Genomic DNA, 15,184 nt, shown 5'->3' with positions numbered 1-15,184 from the left:
TACAAAATTTCACTAAAGCTTTAAAAGATTAATTCCTCAGTTCAATAATAAAAATTACATTTTTAATTTCTTGGAAAAGATTGGTATTGATTTGCATAAGCTTCCAAATAACCACTTCCTATAGGGATGCAGGGTGTCACAACCCCAGAGCTATAATACACTATTTACACTGTGTACACAAAGATCAATCAGACCAAATGAAACAGGAAACAATATTCATTCAGAGCAAATTGATGAATTTTCTCTTTCTTTCTTTACATTCCAATTTCATTAGCGTTTTACCATTAGTTCTAAAGCAGGTACATAGAAAAACATCTCTCTTCAGTTGAATTAGTCCTGAAGTCCAGCTTTCCTTAAAGTTACAATGCTATAACATTCACCCTTTTAAATAAACATCTGACTGGCGCGCGCGCGCACACACACACACACACACACACACACACAAATCAATCCTCTCCCTCCACCCAAGCCTTGAGACGTGCCAACCTCTTCCTGCCCTGGACATGTAGAGGAATGTATCCATCTGATAGAGGTAAATTACATGGTGATTTTCTTTCACAACAACAAATAAATCAACAAGTATTCAAGTAAAAACATGTATGGACTAATCTGGTTCCATTTGCTCAACAATTTAAAATAAAAGCAGATTTAAAAAAATGATAATATTAAAGGTTGACGCAGCGATTTGACGTAGATGCTAAAAGTAAACAGCATAGTGGATCAATTCCCACAACAACTACGAGCGTTAAAGCGAGAGGCTTAACTTCTCCGCTGTTTTGATTCCTGGTAGCCAGGCCAGGGAACAGTGTGAAGCGAACCCATCCACATCTGAGGGGAGGACGGCTCATAGTAATGTCTGGAATGGAGTGAATGGAACGCTATCGAACACATGGAAACCAATACCATTCCACTGATTCCGTTCCAGCCGTTACTATCAGCCCGTTTCCCCCAATTAAAGAGCCACCAACCACCTGTTCTGCAGATACTGTGTGTGACTGTGAGCGAAGTCTTGCATCTCGCTCATCTCAATATCTGTGGTGCTGCTCGTGGCAACGTCATTTCACTGAGTCTACCTTAAAATTGAATTGAATATCACTACTTTAAAGATGCCTGAACTTTAAAGGTGCCCACTGCTCATTTCTTACTCACTCAGAAAAACATTTAGTTAATGGGGTAATCTGCAGTGGCTACATACACCAAATGAAAGCTTGTTCAACTGTTGTACCCCATCAAAACCCCAAAACACCAAATATAAGCTTGTTCATCTTCAATGTTGGTAAACAAAGTAAATGTAAACAAACACTGTATAGCCTCAAAACATGGTTCAAACTATCATTTTGATGATGGTCAGTCCTTGTATACATACCGTAAATTCCGGAGTATAAGCAGCAACTTTTTTCCCAGCTTTGAACGTCGCGGCTTAAACAATGACGCGGCTAATATATGGATTTTTCCCGCTTTCTATTTTTTTTTCTTTCAAAAAAACACATTCTGTGACGTGCTCAGTTTTTAGGCGGCATGATGCTTTCATTAGACCAATGAAATTGCCAAACGGGTTAAGGTCAAACAACTTTTTTGTTTACTGTTTAGATTAAATCGAGCGCGCTCAAACTTCCCATCATTCTGATTGCGGTAGTCATTTTGTCACCCTCATCATGGCAAAGACACGGAGAAATGCATATGATTCAGCTATCAAGTTGAAGGCAATTGATCTGGCTGTTGGAAAAGGAAATAGAGCTGCTGCACGGGAGCTTGGTCTTAATGAGTCGATGATAAGACGTTGGAAACAGCAGCGTGAGGAATTGACTCAGTGCAAAAAGACAACTACCGGTAAAGCTTACTGCTAATTTTTTATTTTTTGTTACAAGCCGTGTTTCGTTAAAGCCTATTTATTTTTGTTACAAGCCGTGTTTCGTTAAAGCCTATTTATTTTTGTTACAAGCCGTGTTTTGTTAAAGCCTATTTATTTTTTGTTACAAGCCGTGTTTCGTTAAAGCCTGTTTATTTTTGTTACAAGCCGTGTTTCGTTAAAGCCTATTTATTTTTGTTACAAGCCGTGTTTTGTTAAAGCCTATTTATTTTTGTTACAAGCCGTGTTTCGTTAAAGCCTATTTATTTTTGTTACAAGCCGTGTTTCGTTAAAGCCTATTTATTTTTGTTACAAGCCGTGTTTCGTTAAAGCCTGTGTAAAGTTCATTTATTTCAATGTACCGGTAGGCACCTGCGGCTTATAGACATGTGCGGCTTATTTATGTTCAAAATAATATATATTTTTTGTTAATTCAGTGGGTGCGGCTTATATTCAGGTGCGCTTAATAGTCCGGAAATTACGGTAGTTGTGTCTATGAATTTGAGAGCGGTAACATTTCTCCAGCCCCATCCATCCCTCAGCTTTTGGCCAAAACAATGGTGGGGATACTGCTTTGTTATTGTTTCAACTCCGGATTGCCCCTTTAAATAATAGTTGTTGCTATGTTATAGTATAAAACACTTTCTTGGGTTGTCTGTGATGTCTGTCTGACAGGTAAGATCTCAATTGCATACTCCTCCCGTCCTCTCTCCTCTGGCTTTCTCATCCAATGGGTTTTGAGAAGGAGACGAGGAGAGGACACGAGGAGTATGCAATTAAGATCTTCCAACAGACACCACAGGTACATCCTCTCTGTATCCTCTCTACTCCTCTACACTGACACCAGGTACATCCTCTCTGTATCCTCTCTACTCCTCTACACTGACACCAGGTACATCCTCTCTGTATCCTCTCTACTCCTCTACACTGACACCAGGTACATCCTCTCTGTATCCTCTCTACTCCTCTACACTGACACCAGGTACATCCTCTCTGTATCCTCTCTACTCCTCTACACTGACACCAGGTACATCCTCTCTGTATCCTCTCTACTCCTCTACACTGACACCAGGTACATCCTCTCTGTATCCTCTCTACTCCTCTACACTGACACCAGGTACATCCTCTCTGTATCCTCTCTACTCCTCTACACTGACACCAGGTACATCCTCTCTGTATCCTCTCTACTCCTCTACACTGACACCAGGTACATCCTCTCTGTATCCTCTCTACTCCTCTACACTGACACCAGGTACATCCTCTCTGTATCCTCTCTACTCCTCTACACTGACACCAGGTACATCCTCTCTGTATCCTCTCTACTCCTCTACACCGATGTGGAAGAACAGGATAGCTGAAAGCAGATTCCTGGTGGCCATCCATTACGTTGCCCTGACCTATCCTACAGGCTCAGATCAGTGCAGATGAAGACCAAAGAGGATAAGGTGAGGAGGAAAAGAAAGGAGATGAAACTTCTCTAGACTATTCTGATACAGCGGTCCGGTGTGGGAGGAAATGAAGCGTGAGGGGGCGTCTCACTCCTCATCAGCGTTCTTCAGCATGAGTATGGCGTTGTATATCTTGAGGGCGGGGCCTAGTTTGATTGACAGGATCTTGACTATGTCTGCTTGGGTGAGAAGCAGGAAGGCCTCTCCATCCATTTGCTGGAGCGATACACAGAGACACAAAATAAGCTCCAACACAGAACGTGTGTGTGAGTGTTTGAATGTCAATGGCAGAATTGAATTTGACTTGGTTGCATTGTCATAGGACACACCAACCAGGAGCAGCAGATGAGAGGAGTGTGTGTGACTATCGTGATTCACAAAGTTGGGGTTTGAAATGGTAGCTCTTACCTCTGTCCTGAAGGTGGCAGCATGCTCTTTGCAGCCTGGGAGCCCTTTGACAAAACTGGCCACCTGACCCACAGGGAAACAAACATTAAGACACACACACACGTGATTAAAATGCAATAGGATACACAAAGCTATTGTATTGGGTGTATGTATGTGCTTTGCACAATATATGAGTTTGTACAGTATGTGTACAGCGCCTGTACATGTTTGTATTGCTTATGTGTGCATGTCTGACCTCGTCAGCAGTCCAGGTTGCAACTCTCTTAGCTGTGAGGCCCAGGACCTCAGGGAGCAGCTGGCAGTGTTTGTCCCAGCACAGAGCCACCCTGTGAGGGGGAGAGGAGGAGCCACCCGGGGAGAACACTGACTCATGGAGCGCCTGCTGGAGAGACAGGGAGTCTGGGGGAGAGGGAGGAGAAATTAGCTGTAAATATCTTCAGTAGACATGCACAGACAATATATAATCCACACAGCGTTACATCCATTCTCTATTTCTGAGAGCAGAACCTCTACCTTTCCCATCTCCACACTCCTGCTTGACGACGTGCAGCTTCAGATACTTTGGGACTGGAGCAGACCTGTTGAAAGACAACATACAGCGCCTTCAGAAAGTATTCACACCCCACAAATCTTCCCACATTTTGTTGTGTTACAGGCTGAATTTAAAATGAATGAATTAGAGCTGTGTTTTGTCACTGGCCGACACACTGGCCCCATAATATCAAAATGGAATTATGTTTTTTATTTTTTTTTATTACTAATTAAAAATGAAAAGCTGAAATGTCTTGAGTCAATAAGTTCAGGAGTAAAAAGGTGCTTAACAAGTCACATAATAAGTTGTATGGACTCACTCTGAGTGCAATAATAGTGTTTAACATCTCTGTACCCCACAAATACAATTATCTGTAAGGTCCCTCAGTCGAGCAGTGAATTTCAAACACAGATTCAACCACAAATCCAGGGAGGTTTTCCAATGCCTCGCAAAGAAGGTCACCTATGGGTAGATGGGTAAAAATAAATAAAAAAAACAGACATTGAATATCCCTTTGAGCATGATGAAGTTATTAATTACACTTTGGATGGTGTATCAATACACCCAGTCACTACAAAGATACAGGAGTCCTTCCTAACTCAGTTGCTGGAGAGGAAGGAAACTGCTCAAGGATTTCACCATTAGGCCAATGGTGACTTTAAAACAGTTACAGAGTTTAATGGCTGTGGTAGAAGGATGGATCAACAACATTGTAGTTACTCCACAATACTAACCATACTGAGAGTAAAGGAAGGAAGCCTTTACAGAATATAAAATATTGCAAAACATGCATTCTGTTTGCAACAAGGCACTAAAGTAGTACTGCAAAAAATGTGGCAAAGCAATTAACTTTTTGTCCTGAATACAACATGTTATGTTTGGGGCAAATCCAATACAACACATTACTGAGTACCACTCTCCATATTTCAAGCATAGTGGTGGCTGCATCATGTTAAGGGTATGCTTTTAATCATTAAGGACTGGGGAGTTTTTCAGGTTAAAAATTAAACCTAATGGAGATAAGCACAGGCAAAATCCCAGAGGAAAACCTGGTTCAGTCTGCTTTCCACCAGACACTGGGAGATGAATTCACCTTTCAGCAGGACAATGACCTAAAACAACAAAGCCAAATCTACACTGGCGTTGTTTACCAAGAAGAGTGACATTTCCTGAGGCCGAGCTACAGATTTGACTTAAATCTACTTGAAAATCTATGGCAAGACCTGAAAATGGTTGTCTAGCAATGATCAACAACCAATTTGACAGAGCTTGCAGAATTTTGCAAAGAATAATGGGCAAGTGTGGAAAGCTCTTAGAGACTTACCCAGAAAGACTCACAGCTATAGTCGCCGCCAAAGGTGCTTCTACAAAGTATTGACTCGGGTGTGAATACATTTACATTTTAGTCATTTAGCAGACGCTCTTATCCAGAGCGACTTACAGGAATACTTATGTAAATGAGACATTTCTGTATTAACTGCCAAAAAATGTGCTAACATTTCTAAAATCATGTTTTCACTTTGTCATTAGATGTGCAGATGGGTGAGAAAAAAAATCTATTGATTCCATTTTGAATTCAGGCTGTAACACAATAAAATGTGGAATAAGTCAAGGGGTGTGAATACTTTGTGAAGGCACTGTACTCTCTTAGTAAACCAACAACAAACACTCTGCTCCATCATGCATTCTAGAGTTTGGTAGGAGAGAGAGGAGTCTGAGTGCTACCTCTTGGCCTTGGCTCCTTCGTTGATGGGCTCAGTGGAGCCCCCTGGTGGCTCACTCTGACTGCTGCACCTGAATCGTTCGCCCTCGTCAACCGTCGGCCCCCTAGTTACACTACCATAGAAACAACTGTTACCATGGAAACAACTCCACAACTCCTGACTTTATTTGCAGTCAGATAACAAACAAAGTCATGGAAGCTCTTCCGAACCCTTTCTGTTACATGTTCCACACATACCTGGTCTGAGGGGAGTCGTCTGCAGGCTCGGGCTGCTCTGGTGTGGTGGGGCTGTTTGTCTGGGTATGTGAAGGAGGGTCTGGGCGTCGCCCACGGTGATGAGGCCCACTCAGGGTCATAGGTCGTTCTCCACTCAGACGGTCTGGTACCTGGCCCTCCCTGTTCAGGTTCATCTCCGAGTACGGACAGCTCACCCCCCTACACAAGTTCAGAACAGGAACACACATCGCCTTGCTCACAGATTACAGCACACAGATCACAAGTCATTGTATGACGTGTTTTGATTACAAAGCTTTTTTGACAGTTAGTGTGTGTGTTTGTTACTGACGTGTAGTGGGTTCCGTAGCGGGGTCCTCGGATGTGACCAACCCCATTGCATCCTGGGGTAGGACAGCCCTGCCCTGGGAGGACCAGCATATCAGTGGAGCCTGAAACACACCAGAGTTAATACTACTAGTTAATACTACACACAGAGACACACAAACACACATAAACAGAGACAAAAACACCAGAGTTAATACTACACACATACACACATAAACAGAGACAAAAACACCAGAGTGTTAACCCCACACACATAAACAAAGCGACAGAAACACAGACTTGCAGACACACTACACCAGAGAATGACCTGACCACAGACACTATATGGTGTGTCTGTGTGTATGTCCCCACAAACCAACAGCACCAGCAGCTGTGAAGAACCAGCATCATTTGAGCTACATGTCTTTTCTCTGCATGCACCTTTTTGCCAATCTTACACTTTGGGACAGATTGGGAAATATTTGTGGGTTTTAGCAAAGTTATTACCATGTCAATTTTTTGGAAGTGTGTGTCTCACCATTGGAGGGGTGTTGTAGGGGATGACTAGTCTTCTGACACCAGCCCACAGGGTGCAGGTCTGGGCAGTCAGCATCCACCCAGTAGTCATACTCCTCACTCCAGCCATCAAAATGGATCTGAGAAAGACAGAGAGTTACACACAAACACACACACACACACACACACACACACACACACACACACACTACTCCACAATAATCATACTGCACTCTCACATACAGCGTACCCTCAGTCGGTGGTCCTCCACCTCGGCGATGGTTGCTACGCGGATGAGCATGGGGTTCCTCTTATCGACGGCTTCCAGCTTCATTCCAGCCTGGAACCCATGGCACGGACGCTACAGGACACATTCAAGAGTTTACATCAGGTGATACAGATGGATTAATATGCATGTTTTGTAACGGTGTAGGTGACATAAATAAAGAGTCAGTGGACCCAGAACAGAGCCCTGAGGAACTCCATGTGAAATTCCCCCAGGCCTCCCAATCAACACCAACAATGTAATTTGCATGTGTCACATGTTTTGAGTGTCAACTGTATGTGTGTGTGAGAATGTGAGTGTCTTACCAGTTTGAAGGCACGTGCAGGGGCTGCCTGTGTCCCAGTCTCCTCCATGTATTTATCCCAGGAAAAACTCCTCGGGTGCTTATACTCTGAGAGGAGAAACCACAACACACACCCTTATACAATGTTTGAGGGTGTATCCAAATAAAGCGTTAAATATGTTAAATAAATATGTTTGTGTGTCTCACCAGCAGGGGTGGTGAGGGTCAGCTCAGCCTCCTCACAGTAACCTACAGGGTGGATGTAGGGACTGCTGGCATCACACCAGTAGTCATAGGTGTCGTCCCAGTTGTCAAAGTGTATGAGGAGTCTGTTGTCAACAGCAGCCGCGATGGACGCTACGCAGATCAGATATGGGTTCTTCTTATCCACCGCCTCCAGCTTCATACCCGCACGGAACCCCGACGGAGTCACCGACTACACACACATGGTTCATAAACAAACTTACTTGAATGGACCTAATGTCACCAACTAATTCATTTACATTTTAGTCATTTAGCAGACGCTCTTATCCAGAGCGACTTACAGTAGTGAATGCATACATTTCATACATTTTTTCTCCGTACTGGTCCCCCGTGGGAATCGAACCCACAACCCTGGCATTGCAAACACCATGCTCTACCAACTGAGCCACAATTCACAACTCAAACACACTATTAATGGATCCACACAGGCTGTCAGGTAGGCTCACCGTGTTGAGGCTCTTGAAGAGGTGTTTGGGGGCCAGCTGACCTCTGCAGTTCTTCACATACATGTTCCAGTTGAACTCCCCATCCTTACAACCTAGACAAAAAGTTGAAGGTTATAGTTTTGTCTAACTACACACACACCATTGTACAGTCGGTAGAATATGCATGTGTGTCAGGTGTGTGTGTATGGTGTGTTTGTATCTGTGTCTGGGGTGTGTGTGTGGGGGGGGGGGGGGTGTGTATGTGTGTGGGTATGCCTGTCGGGTGTGTGTGTATGCGTGTCGGGTGTGTTTGTATCTGTGTGTGTGTGTGTAGTGTCTGTATGTGGACCTTTAGGCAGTAGCAGCTTGTGTCCCATCTTCTCACACCAGCCCGCCGGCTTCACATCCCAGGTGTCAGCATTTACCCAGAAGTCATAGCACTCTGGATACCCGTCGAAATGAAGCCTTATCCTATAACCCTGGACCTGAGACAGAGAGACAGACAGACAGAGAGACAGACAGAGAGACAGACAGAGAGACAGACAGAGAGAGAGACAGAGAGGAAGGAACGCAAAGAAATGAGGGAAAGCAAAGGGTTAGTTGTTAGAAAACAGAAGTTCCTCCTATATCTTATTGGTCTGACCTGTTAGACACGTACCTCAGCAACACTGAGCACACAGAACAGAGAGGGGTGACAGGGGTCCAGTCCTTCTAACTTCATCCCCACTTTGAAGGCATTCCTGCTCTGAGGGAACGACTGGTGCTGCGAGGCACACACACATAACACTCTTTCACATGTCTGTACAGCTGTGTGTGTGTGTCAGAGAGAGTATGATAAAGTGTGCGTGCCTCACCTCCTTGAACAGTTTAAGGGGGGCAGCTATAGCCTTCTCCTCCTCCATGTAGGAGGGCCAGCTCCAGGGTCGCTTCTTATTGGGTGGGGCTGTCACTGGGGGTGGGAAAATGAAACAGTCACATCAACCAATCAGTGACATGAAAACCAGCAGGGTTGCAGCACTCATGACCCCTGGTCTACTTGATTGGACAAACTTTCCAGCCCTTGTCATTCCCAAAAAATCCATCCCTCCAGCTATCCATCCTCTCCCTCCCCTCAGTGTAATAATAGGACATACCTAGCTTGGCCAGCTTAGCAGCTCTCCTCCCTTTGACAGCCTTGGCCTTGTCCTGTAGAGAGAGACAGTCACTCATCGGCAGGTGAGCTGCCACACACACAACATTACAATGCTTTTCAGGACCAGCGTTGGCCACATCTTATATCGTCACCTCTTCCTCCTCCTGGTTATCTTCCTCTTCATCACCAGAGTCCATGTAGATCTTCCTCTTCTTCCTCACTCGTTTCCCCAGTCCCCCCTCCCACCCCTCTCTCTCCCTCTGCTCTCTGGGAGATGACCTAAACACACATGGAACAGAGGTCATTCTAGGAACTATGCTGATGTGATGACTGTTTTGGGTCTTAACTGTTACTACTATCAATATGCTTTCTAAAATACAGTACAGTAAGAACAGCTAACATCTTTACCTGCCACTGGAGGGCTGGACACAAATGGAGCTGCAGTATTTGCCCTGGAGGAAACTCTCCAGTGGACCGGAGCCCCCACACGACCTACAGCTAGCCATCGCAGCCCTGGGGCCCGCCGCCTCCGCCCTGGGGCCCGCCGCCTCCGCCCTGGGGCCCGCCGCCTCCGCCCTGGGGCCCGCCTCCGCCGCCCTGGGGCCCGCCTCGACACTGGGGCCCGCCGCCTCCGCCCTGGGGCCCGCCTCCGCCCTGGGGCCCGCCTCGACACTGGGGCCCGCCGCCTCCGCCCTGGGGCCCGCCTCCGCCATGGGGCCCGCCGCCTCCGCCCTGGGGCCCGCCTCGACGCTGGGGCCCGCCTCCACACTGGGCTCCTCCACAGTGGTACCCTCCTCTAAAGACAGACGCACAGGGCCTTGAGCTGGGGGAAAGAGCAGAGTAATATTGAAGCTTTGTAGAATTCAACGTTGAATGGGGAAAATGTAATGGATTCTATGCCCCCATCTGCAGTGCACCCAGTATGTAGTATACTAATATACACAGTGCTGACATATATCAGAGCTATGAGTCTAAATACTACACACCTGTATTATAAACAGTCAAAACTATGTTATAACTCCTTCATAACCGTATGTTTACTTTACCCTTAGGTGCAAGTGGCTGGACTTCCTTGACTGCAGAAGAGGCTGCGCTGCTCTCTGATTGGGCCTCTGGTGGAGGGGTGGGGCTTTTCAACTGGGCGGGGTTCTGGGGGGTTGGCCCTGCGTCTTTGACCTCTGGCTCTGTCACGATCTCCAAAGTTCCAAACTCTGTCATACGGAACTGAGAGATACCAGTCAGTCACACACCTGTCTGTAGTATCCACACACACACACACACACACACACACACACACACACACACACACACACACACACACACACACACGCACACACGCACACACGCACACACGCACACACAGTACCTTGATGTCGCTGCCGGGCAGTGTGGCGATGCCGTCCTGCCAGTCCAGAGCGCCCATCATGTCAAACTCTGCCCCCTGGGAAGGGCCATCGCTGGGCGGGGTGTCAGTCATCTCTCCCTGCTCTCCTCCTCCTGCACTGACATCAATCAATCCATAGGTCAAAATCAAATCAAATCAAAATAAAATGGTATTTGTCACATGCGCTGAATACAACAGGTGTAGAGCTTACAGTGAAATGCTTACTTACAAGCCCTTAACAACAATGCAGTTTAAAAAACAAATAATATACCTAAAAAAATAAATAAATTAAAGTAACAAATTATTAAAGAGCAGCAGTAAAATAACAACAGCGAGGCTATATACAGTGGTTAGTCGAGGTAATTGAGGTAATATGTACATGTAGGTAGAGTTATTAAAGCAACTATGCATAGATAATAACAGAGAGTAGCAGCCGTGTAAAAGGCGGGGGGGCAATGCAAATAGTCTGGGTAGCCATTTGATTAGATGTTGAGGAGTCTTATGACTTGGGGGTAGAAGCTGTTAAGAAGCCTCTTAGACCTAGACCTGGCGCTCCGGGACCGCTTGCCATGCGGTAGCAGAGAGAACAGTCTATGACTAGGGTGGCTGGAGTCTTTGACAATTTTTAGGGCCTTCATCTGACACCGCAAGGTATAGAGGTCCTGGATGTCAGGAAGCTTGGCCCCAGTGATGTACTTGGTCGTACGCACTACCCTCTGTAGTGCCTTGCAGTCGGAGGCCGAGCAGTTGCCATACCAGACAGTGATGCAACCAGTCAGGTTGCTCTCGATGGTGCTGCTGTAGAACCTTTTGAGGGTTTGAGGACCCATGCCAAATCTTTTCAGGTTGTGTCGTGCCCTCTTCATGACTGTCTTGGTGTGATTGGACCATGTTAGTTTGTTGGTGATGTGGAAACCAAGGAACTTGAAGCTCTCAACCTGCTCCACTACAGCCCGTCGATGAGAGTGGGGGCGTGCTCGGTCCTTCTTTTCCTGTAGTCCACAATCATCTCCTTTGTCTTGATCACGTTGAGGGAGAGGTTGTTGTCCAGTCAGCCAGTCAATGGGCGTGTTCGAGCAGATACATTTTGTCTAGTCGACGGTCACCGCCTTTCAAAGTGTGTTGCAACATGGGGATAAAAATTGTCCGACTTGTGCCTACATGTCGACTGCTTGAACTTGACAAAAACGATGTGATCAAAGGTCATGCAGTTTTTGATGAAGTCGCTGCTGTTGCTTCTCACCAACTGCACCATGCATTATTTGTCAACCAATCATTAGGATGTTTTTGGTGGACCCACGTGAACGTGACCAAAGACGTGACAAACAGGAACCAACTTTGCTGCGATTCTAAAGCTTTAGGGGATACAAATGAAAGTGATATTTGAGACCTCTCTCCAACCAATTAATTGTACACATGTTATGTTTTCAGCTTGTGAGTGTGTGATATAGAAAAGTATAGAAAAGTTTATTTCGACATCTATAAAGAAAAACGTTTATATACAATAGCAGGTATGTTGACACTGCCATGTTGATCTGAGCCTTTCTGTTGGAAAACCATTACTTGGGCCGGGAAGATACCAGTATCGCGATTCTCGTTAGGATCATGGCAAGGAAACAAATTTATTTTGGAAAGAAGCCCTATAGGTGGAAATAAACAGTATTATGTTGTCATCCAGAATCACATTGATTTATTTCCAAGCTATAGCCTCAATATTTTACATACAGCAGGTTTTTAAAGGACCAAAGAGTTTTGTCTGCCTCGGGTTAGAATTTTTGCATTGTAAAAAATATTGTGATACTGGTATTTCGATACACAGCCTAACCATTACAATGTCCGACATTTGGTTGTGCCCAAATGCACCTCGCCTGACTTTACTCGTTAACACAAAGTTTTGTTAGCCTTACTACTTGAACACACTCAATCAATCAATAACCATACAGGTGTCACATCCAAACTACCTCGTACCCCTGAATATGGACTCAGTACTGGTGCCCTGTGTATATAGCTAAGTTATCCTTACTCATTGTGTATTTATTCCTTGTGTCCTTATTTTTTCTATTTCTCTCTCTGTATTGTTGGAAAGGGCCCATCACTAAGCATTTCACTGTTAGTCTACACCTGTTGTTTAGGACGCATGAGACAAATAATATTTGATTTGAATTAAGACAGCACTCCCGCTTCAGCAGTGGATGGGGAAACACTGCCACATGCCTATTGACATCTGCCTGTCTCTCATGTTAAGACAAGATGTGTGGGAGTTTGTTCATGCAAGGATATGGGCTAGAATAGGTCTGTCTGTATGTTCTCAAAGTAAAACTGAAATTGTATCCATTTGACAGATCCTTCTCAAATGTCTATCTATGTGTTGTTTTCATTTTATATAAGATATCTATGTCTGTATCTTTGTAATCTTTTTCCACCATGTACTTTAGGGACCACAATGGGAATAAGTCACTGACTTTATTTAGCAATCCCTATTAAGTTTTTTAAATGAATGTAGTGTGTGTGTATGTATTTTTTTAATTAGCTAATAAAAACAATCAATCAATCAAATGACATTATCCAAAAAGTGGTACTCTAAAAATATCCCTGGCACAAAAAGTACAGGTACCTGCAAGAAGTCAACCAGCGCGTTGTCGGGTACTAAAGAACCGCATCCCATCGCCGCTAGAGGGCGACTGTTGTGGAATACGTGCATGCACTTATATGAAGCAAAACAAGTAAATATTTTACTTTTTAAAGCTAAATATCTCAAAATAAATGCACAAGCACTCCTGCATGGATTGGCCTAGAACACAAGTATTGACAAACACCGTGAGAGACGTGTCAAATACAAGTTAAAAGAACAAGTTCAGCTTTTCCTTGTTTTAACAGTATCTTATTAAATCGGCTGTTTGCATTGACGCGGACAACAGAGATGGTAGAATAATCAATGTTTTTAAAGAAAACAATGTGTTCTGCATATAAAGGTCAAATGTACGTGTGTTTTAATCAAACCATGATCACGATATAACGTTTTCGCCTCGACGCTGCATCAACACTATATTTTGGTACGAAAGAATATTTGTTTGACTGAAATATACGGATGGGAAGTAAACAATGAAGTGTGCTGTTCAACAGCTGTCAGTTTACGTTCCCAAGTATAAACCTCGAATTTATTCGACCATAAATAAAGTGGACGTGCGCCCATGATTAGCATTCGTCTTATACAAAATGGCGGAGCAAAGGAAGAGGCCACCAACACGTTAAAACTATGTAAATGACTCAAGTTATTTATTGAAACACATAATGCAGGGCCGTGTCTGTCAAATAAAACCAAATATATACCCTGCAATTTCATATGTTAGTGTTTTCCCTCATCATGGCCATTTTCTTTACTTTCCCCTTGTCTCGGAATGTCAGCCAGCTAGCTGCCAGCTAGCTTGCTAACTGCTTCTGGCTAGCAAAGCGTCACTATGGTTCAATTGAAATAGGTAGCTAGACGGCTATGAACTGGGACTAGCATTTTGGCTTGGTGTAGCGAAGTAAGGACAACCAGTAATAAATAAGTTTCCAGGTTTTGAACGTTAGAAATTGCTTAGGAACGGACTTCCACATTAGTTGGTATAAATAAGTAAATAACCGCCCCTACACTGCCTTATTTCTTCAATGCTAAAATATAGAATTGCTTGCTTTTAATTTCTTCAATAGAAACTTGACTCTCCGATTTATCTTTACGGTTTTAAATCACAGTACAAATAATAAGAACCGGTGCAAATTATAAAACGAACGATGCTTTATCGATTACTGTTGTTATTTGCAACATTTAATGTATAACGGCGATTATATTGTTTGAAAATTATGGAACTCACCTCGTTTCTGTTTTAACTCTTATTTTGAGCTGGATAGTGGATGCAATGCGCATGCGTTCAATGAACGCTGCCTGACAACTTTGGATCTCGGTAAACTTGAGCACACAACTATCGATGGTCAATAGGTACAGCAAGACGGACGCTTAGAGTGGACATGTAGTTTATTAAATATTGTATTAATGCCTTGGGACTAGTCTTTCTCCCTCGTGTATTTTCAGAATCTCAGAGAGCATCAAATCGGAGCGCAGGGGCGTGCAGAGTCTGTTTGGCGTGGCGCGCGTTTTCCATTGTGGTCATGTCGCTGGATGTCGTCAATAACTGTTTACGTCACCACCAGTCAATATTCTCCCCATATGTTAAAAGAAAAATGACAGTAGACTAATCACAAACCCAACTTCTAGGTGTTTTATGAATTTGGCCACACTTCCAACCAGTAATTCCGAAAAAAAGTAAGAACAGTCAAGTCCAGACGCCAAATAGGTCTACAGTAGTTAGACCGTAGTGTTGATTGCAACAAGGCCTATAGGCTATCAGCTCTTA

At 44.2% G+C, this 15,184-nt stretch overlaps 2 protein-coding genes across 2 annotated transcripts; both read right to left on the bottom strand.

The window, feature by feature from the left end:
- Window positions 1-3,032: 3,032 nt before the first annotated feature.
- On the bottom strand, window positions 3,033-10,035 carry LOC106596708 (lethal(3)malignant brain tumor-like protein 4). Its single transcript, XM_045698433.1, has 18 exons — window positions 9,815-10,035; window positions 9,559-9,685; window positions 9,408-9,459; window positions 9,129-9,217; window positions 8,933-9,037; window positions 8,624-8,759; window positions 8,296-8,387; window positions 7,793-8,021; window positions 7,608-7,693; window positions 7,267-7,377; window positions 7,039-7,156; window positions 6,526-6,625; window positions 6,198-6,395; window positions 5,963-6,073; window positions 4,219-4,283; window positions 3,941-4,104; window positions 3,706-3,768; window positions 3,033-3,513 (listed from the first exon to the last, which is right to left on the bottom strand). Exons 1-18 carry the CDS (start codon window positions 9,910-9,912, stop codon window positions 3,385-3,387), a joined length of 2,073 nt encoding a protein of 690 aa, XP_045554389.1. The 5' UTR covers window positions 9,913-10,035; the 3' UTR covers window positions 3,033-3,384.
- Window positions 9,997-14,913, bottom strand: LOC106592817 (nematocyst expressed protein 3-like; the record flags this gene model as incomplete). The annotated part of the gene is made up of 4 exons (XM_045712836.1): window positions 14,645-14,913; window positions 10,773-10,908; window positions 10,453-10,630; window positions 9,997-10,229 (listed from the first exon to the last, which is right to left on the bottom strand). Coding segments are annotated over exons 1-4 (600 nt in total), but the record flags the coding sequence as incomplete, so codon positions are not given.
- Between the last annotated feature and the right edge of the window lie 271 nt (window positions 14,914-15,184).

The sequence above is a fragment of the Salmo salar genome, chromosome ssa02 (assembly GCF_905237065.1).
Source record: "Salmo salar chromosome ssa02, Ssal_v3.1, whole genome shotgun sequence".
Taxonomy (NCBI): Eukaryota; Metazoa; Chordata; class Actinopteri; order Salmoniformes; family Salmonidae; genus Salmo; species Salmo salar.
The sequence above is the reverse complement of the archived record's forward strand: the minus strand, read 5'-3'. Positions and strand labels throughout refer to the sequence as shown.

Bases quoted from the DNA above. Each gene is read 5' to 3' on its own strand.
- LOC106596708 (XM_045698433.1), bottom strand. From the start codon at position 9,912: ATGGCTAGCTGTAGGTCGTGTGGGGGCTCCGGTCCACTGGAGAGTTTC. The intron at 9,686-9,814 runs GTAAAGATGTTA...ATGTGTGTTTAG, and splicing joins GTCCAGCCCTCCAGTGGCAG to GTCATCTCCCAGAGAGCAGA. The intron at 7,694-7,792 runs GTGAGACACACA...TTCTCCTCTCAG, and splicing joins GACCCTCACCACCCCTGCTG to AGTATAAGCACCCGAGGAGT.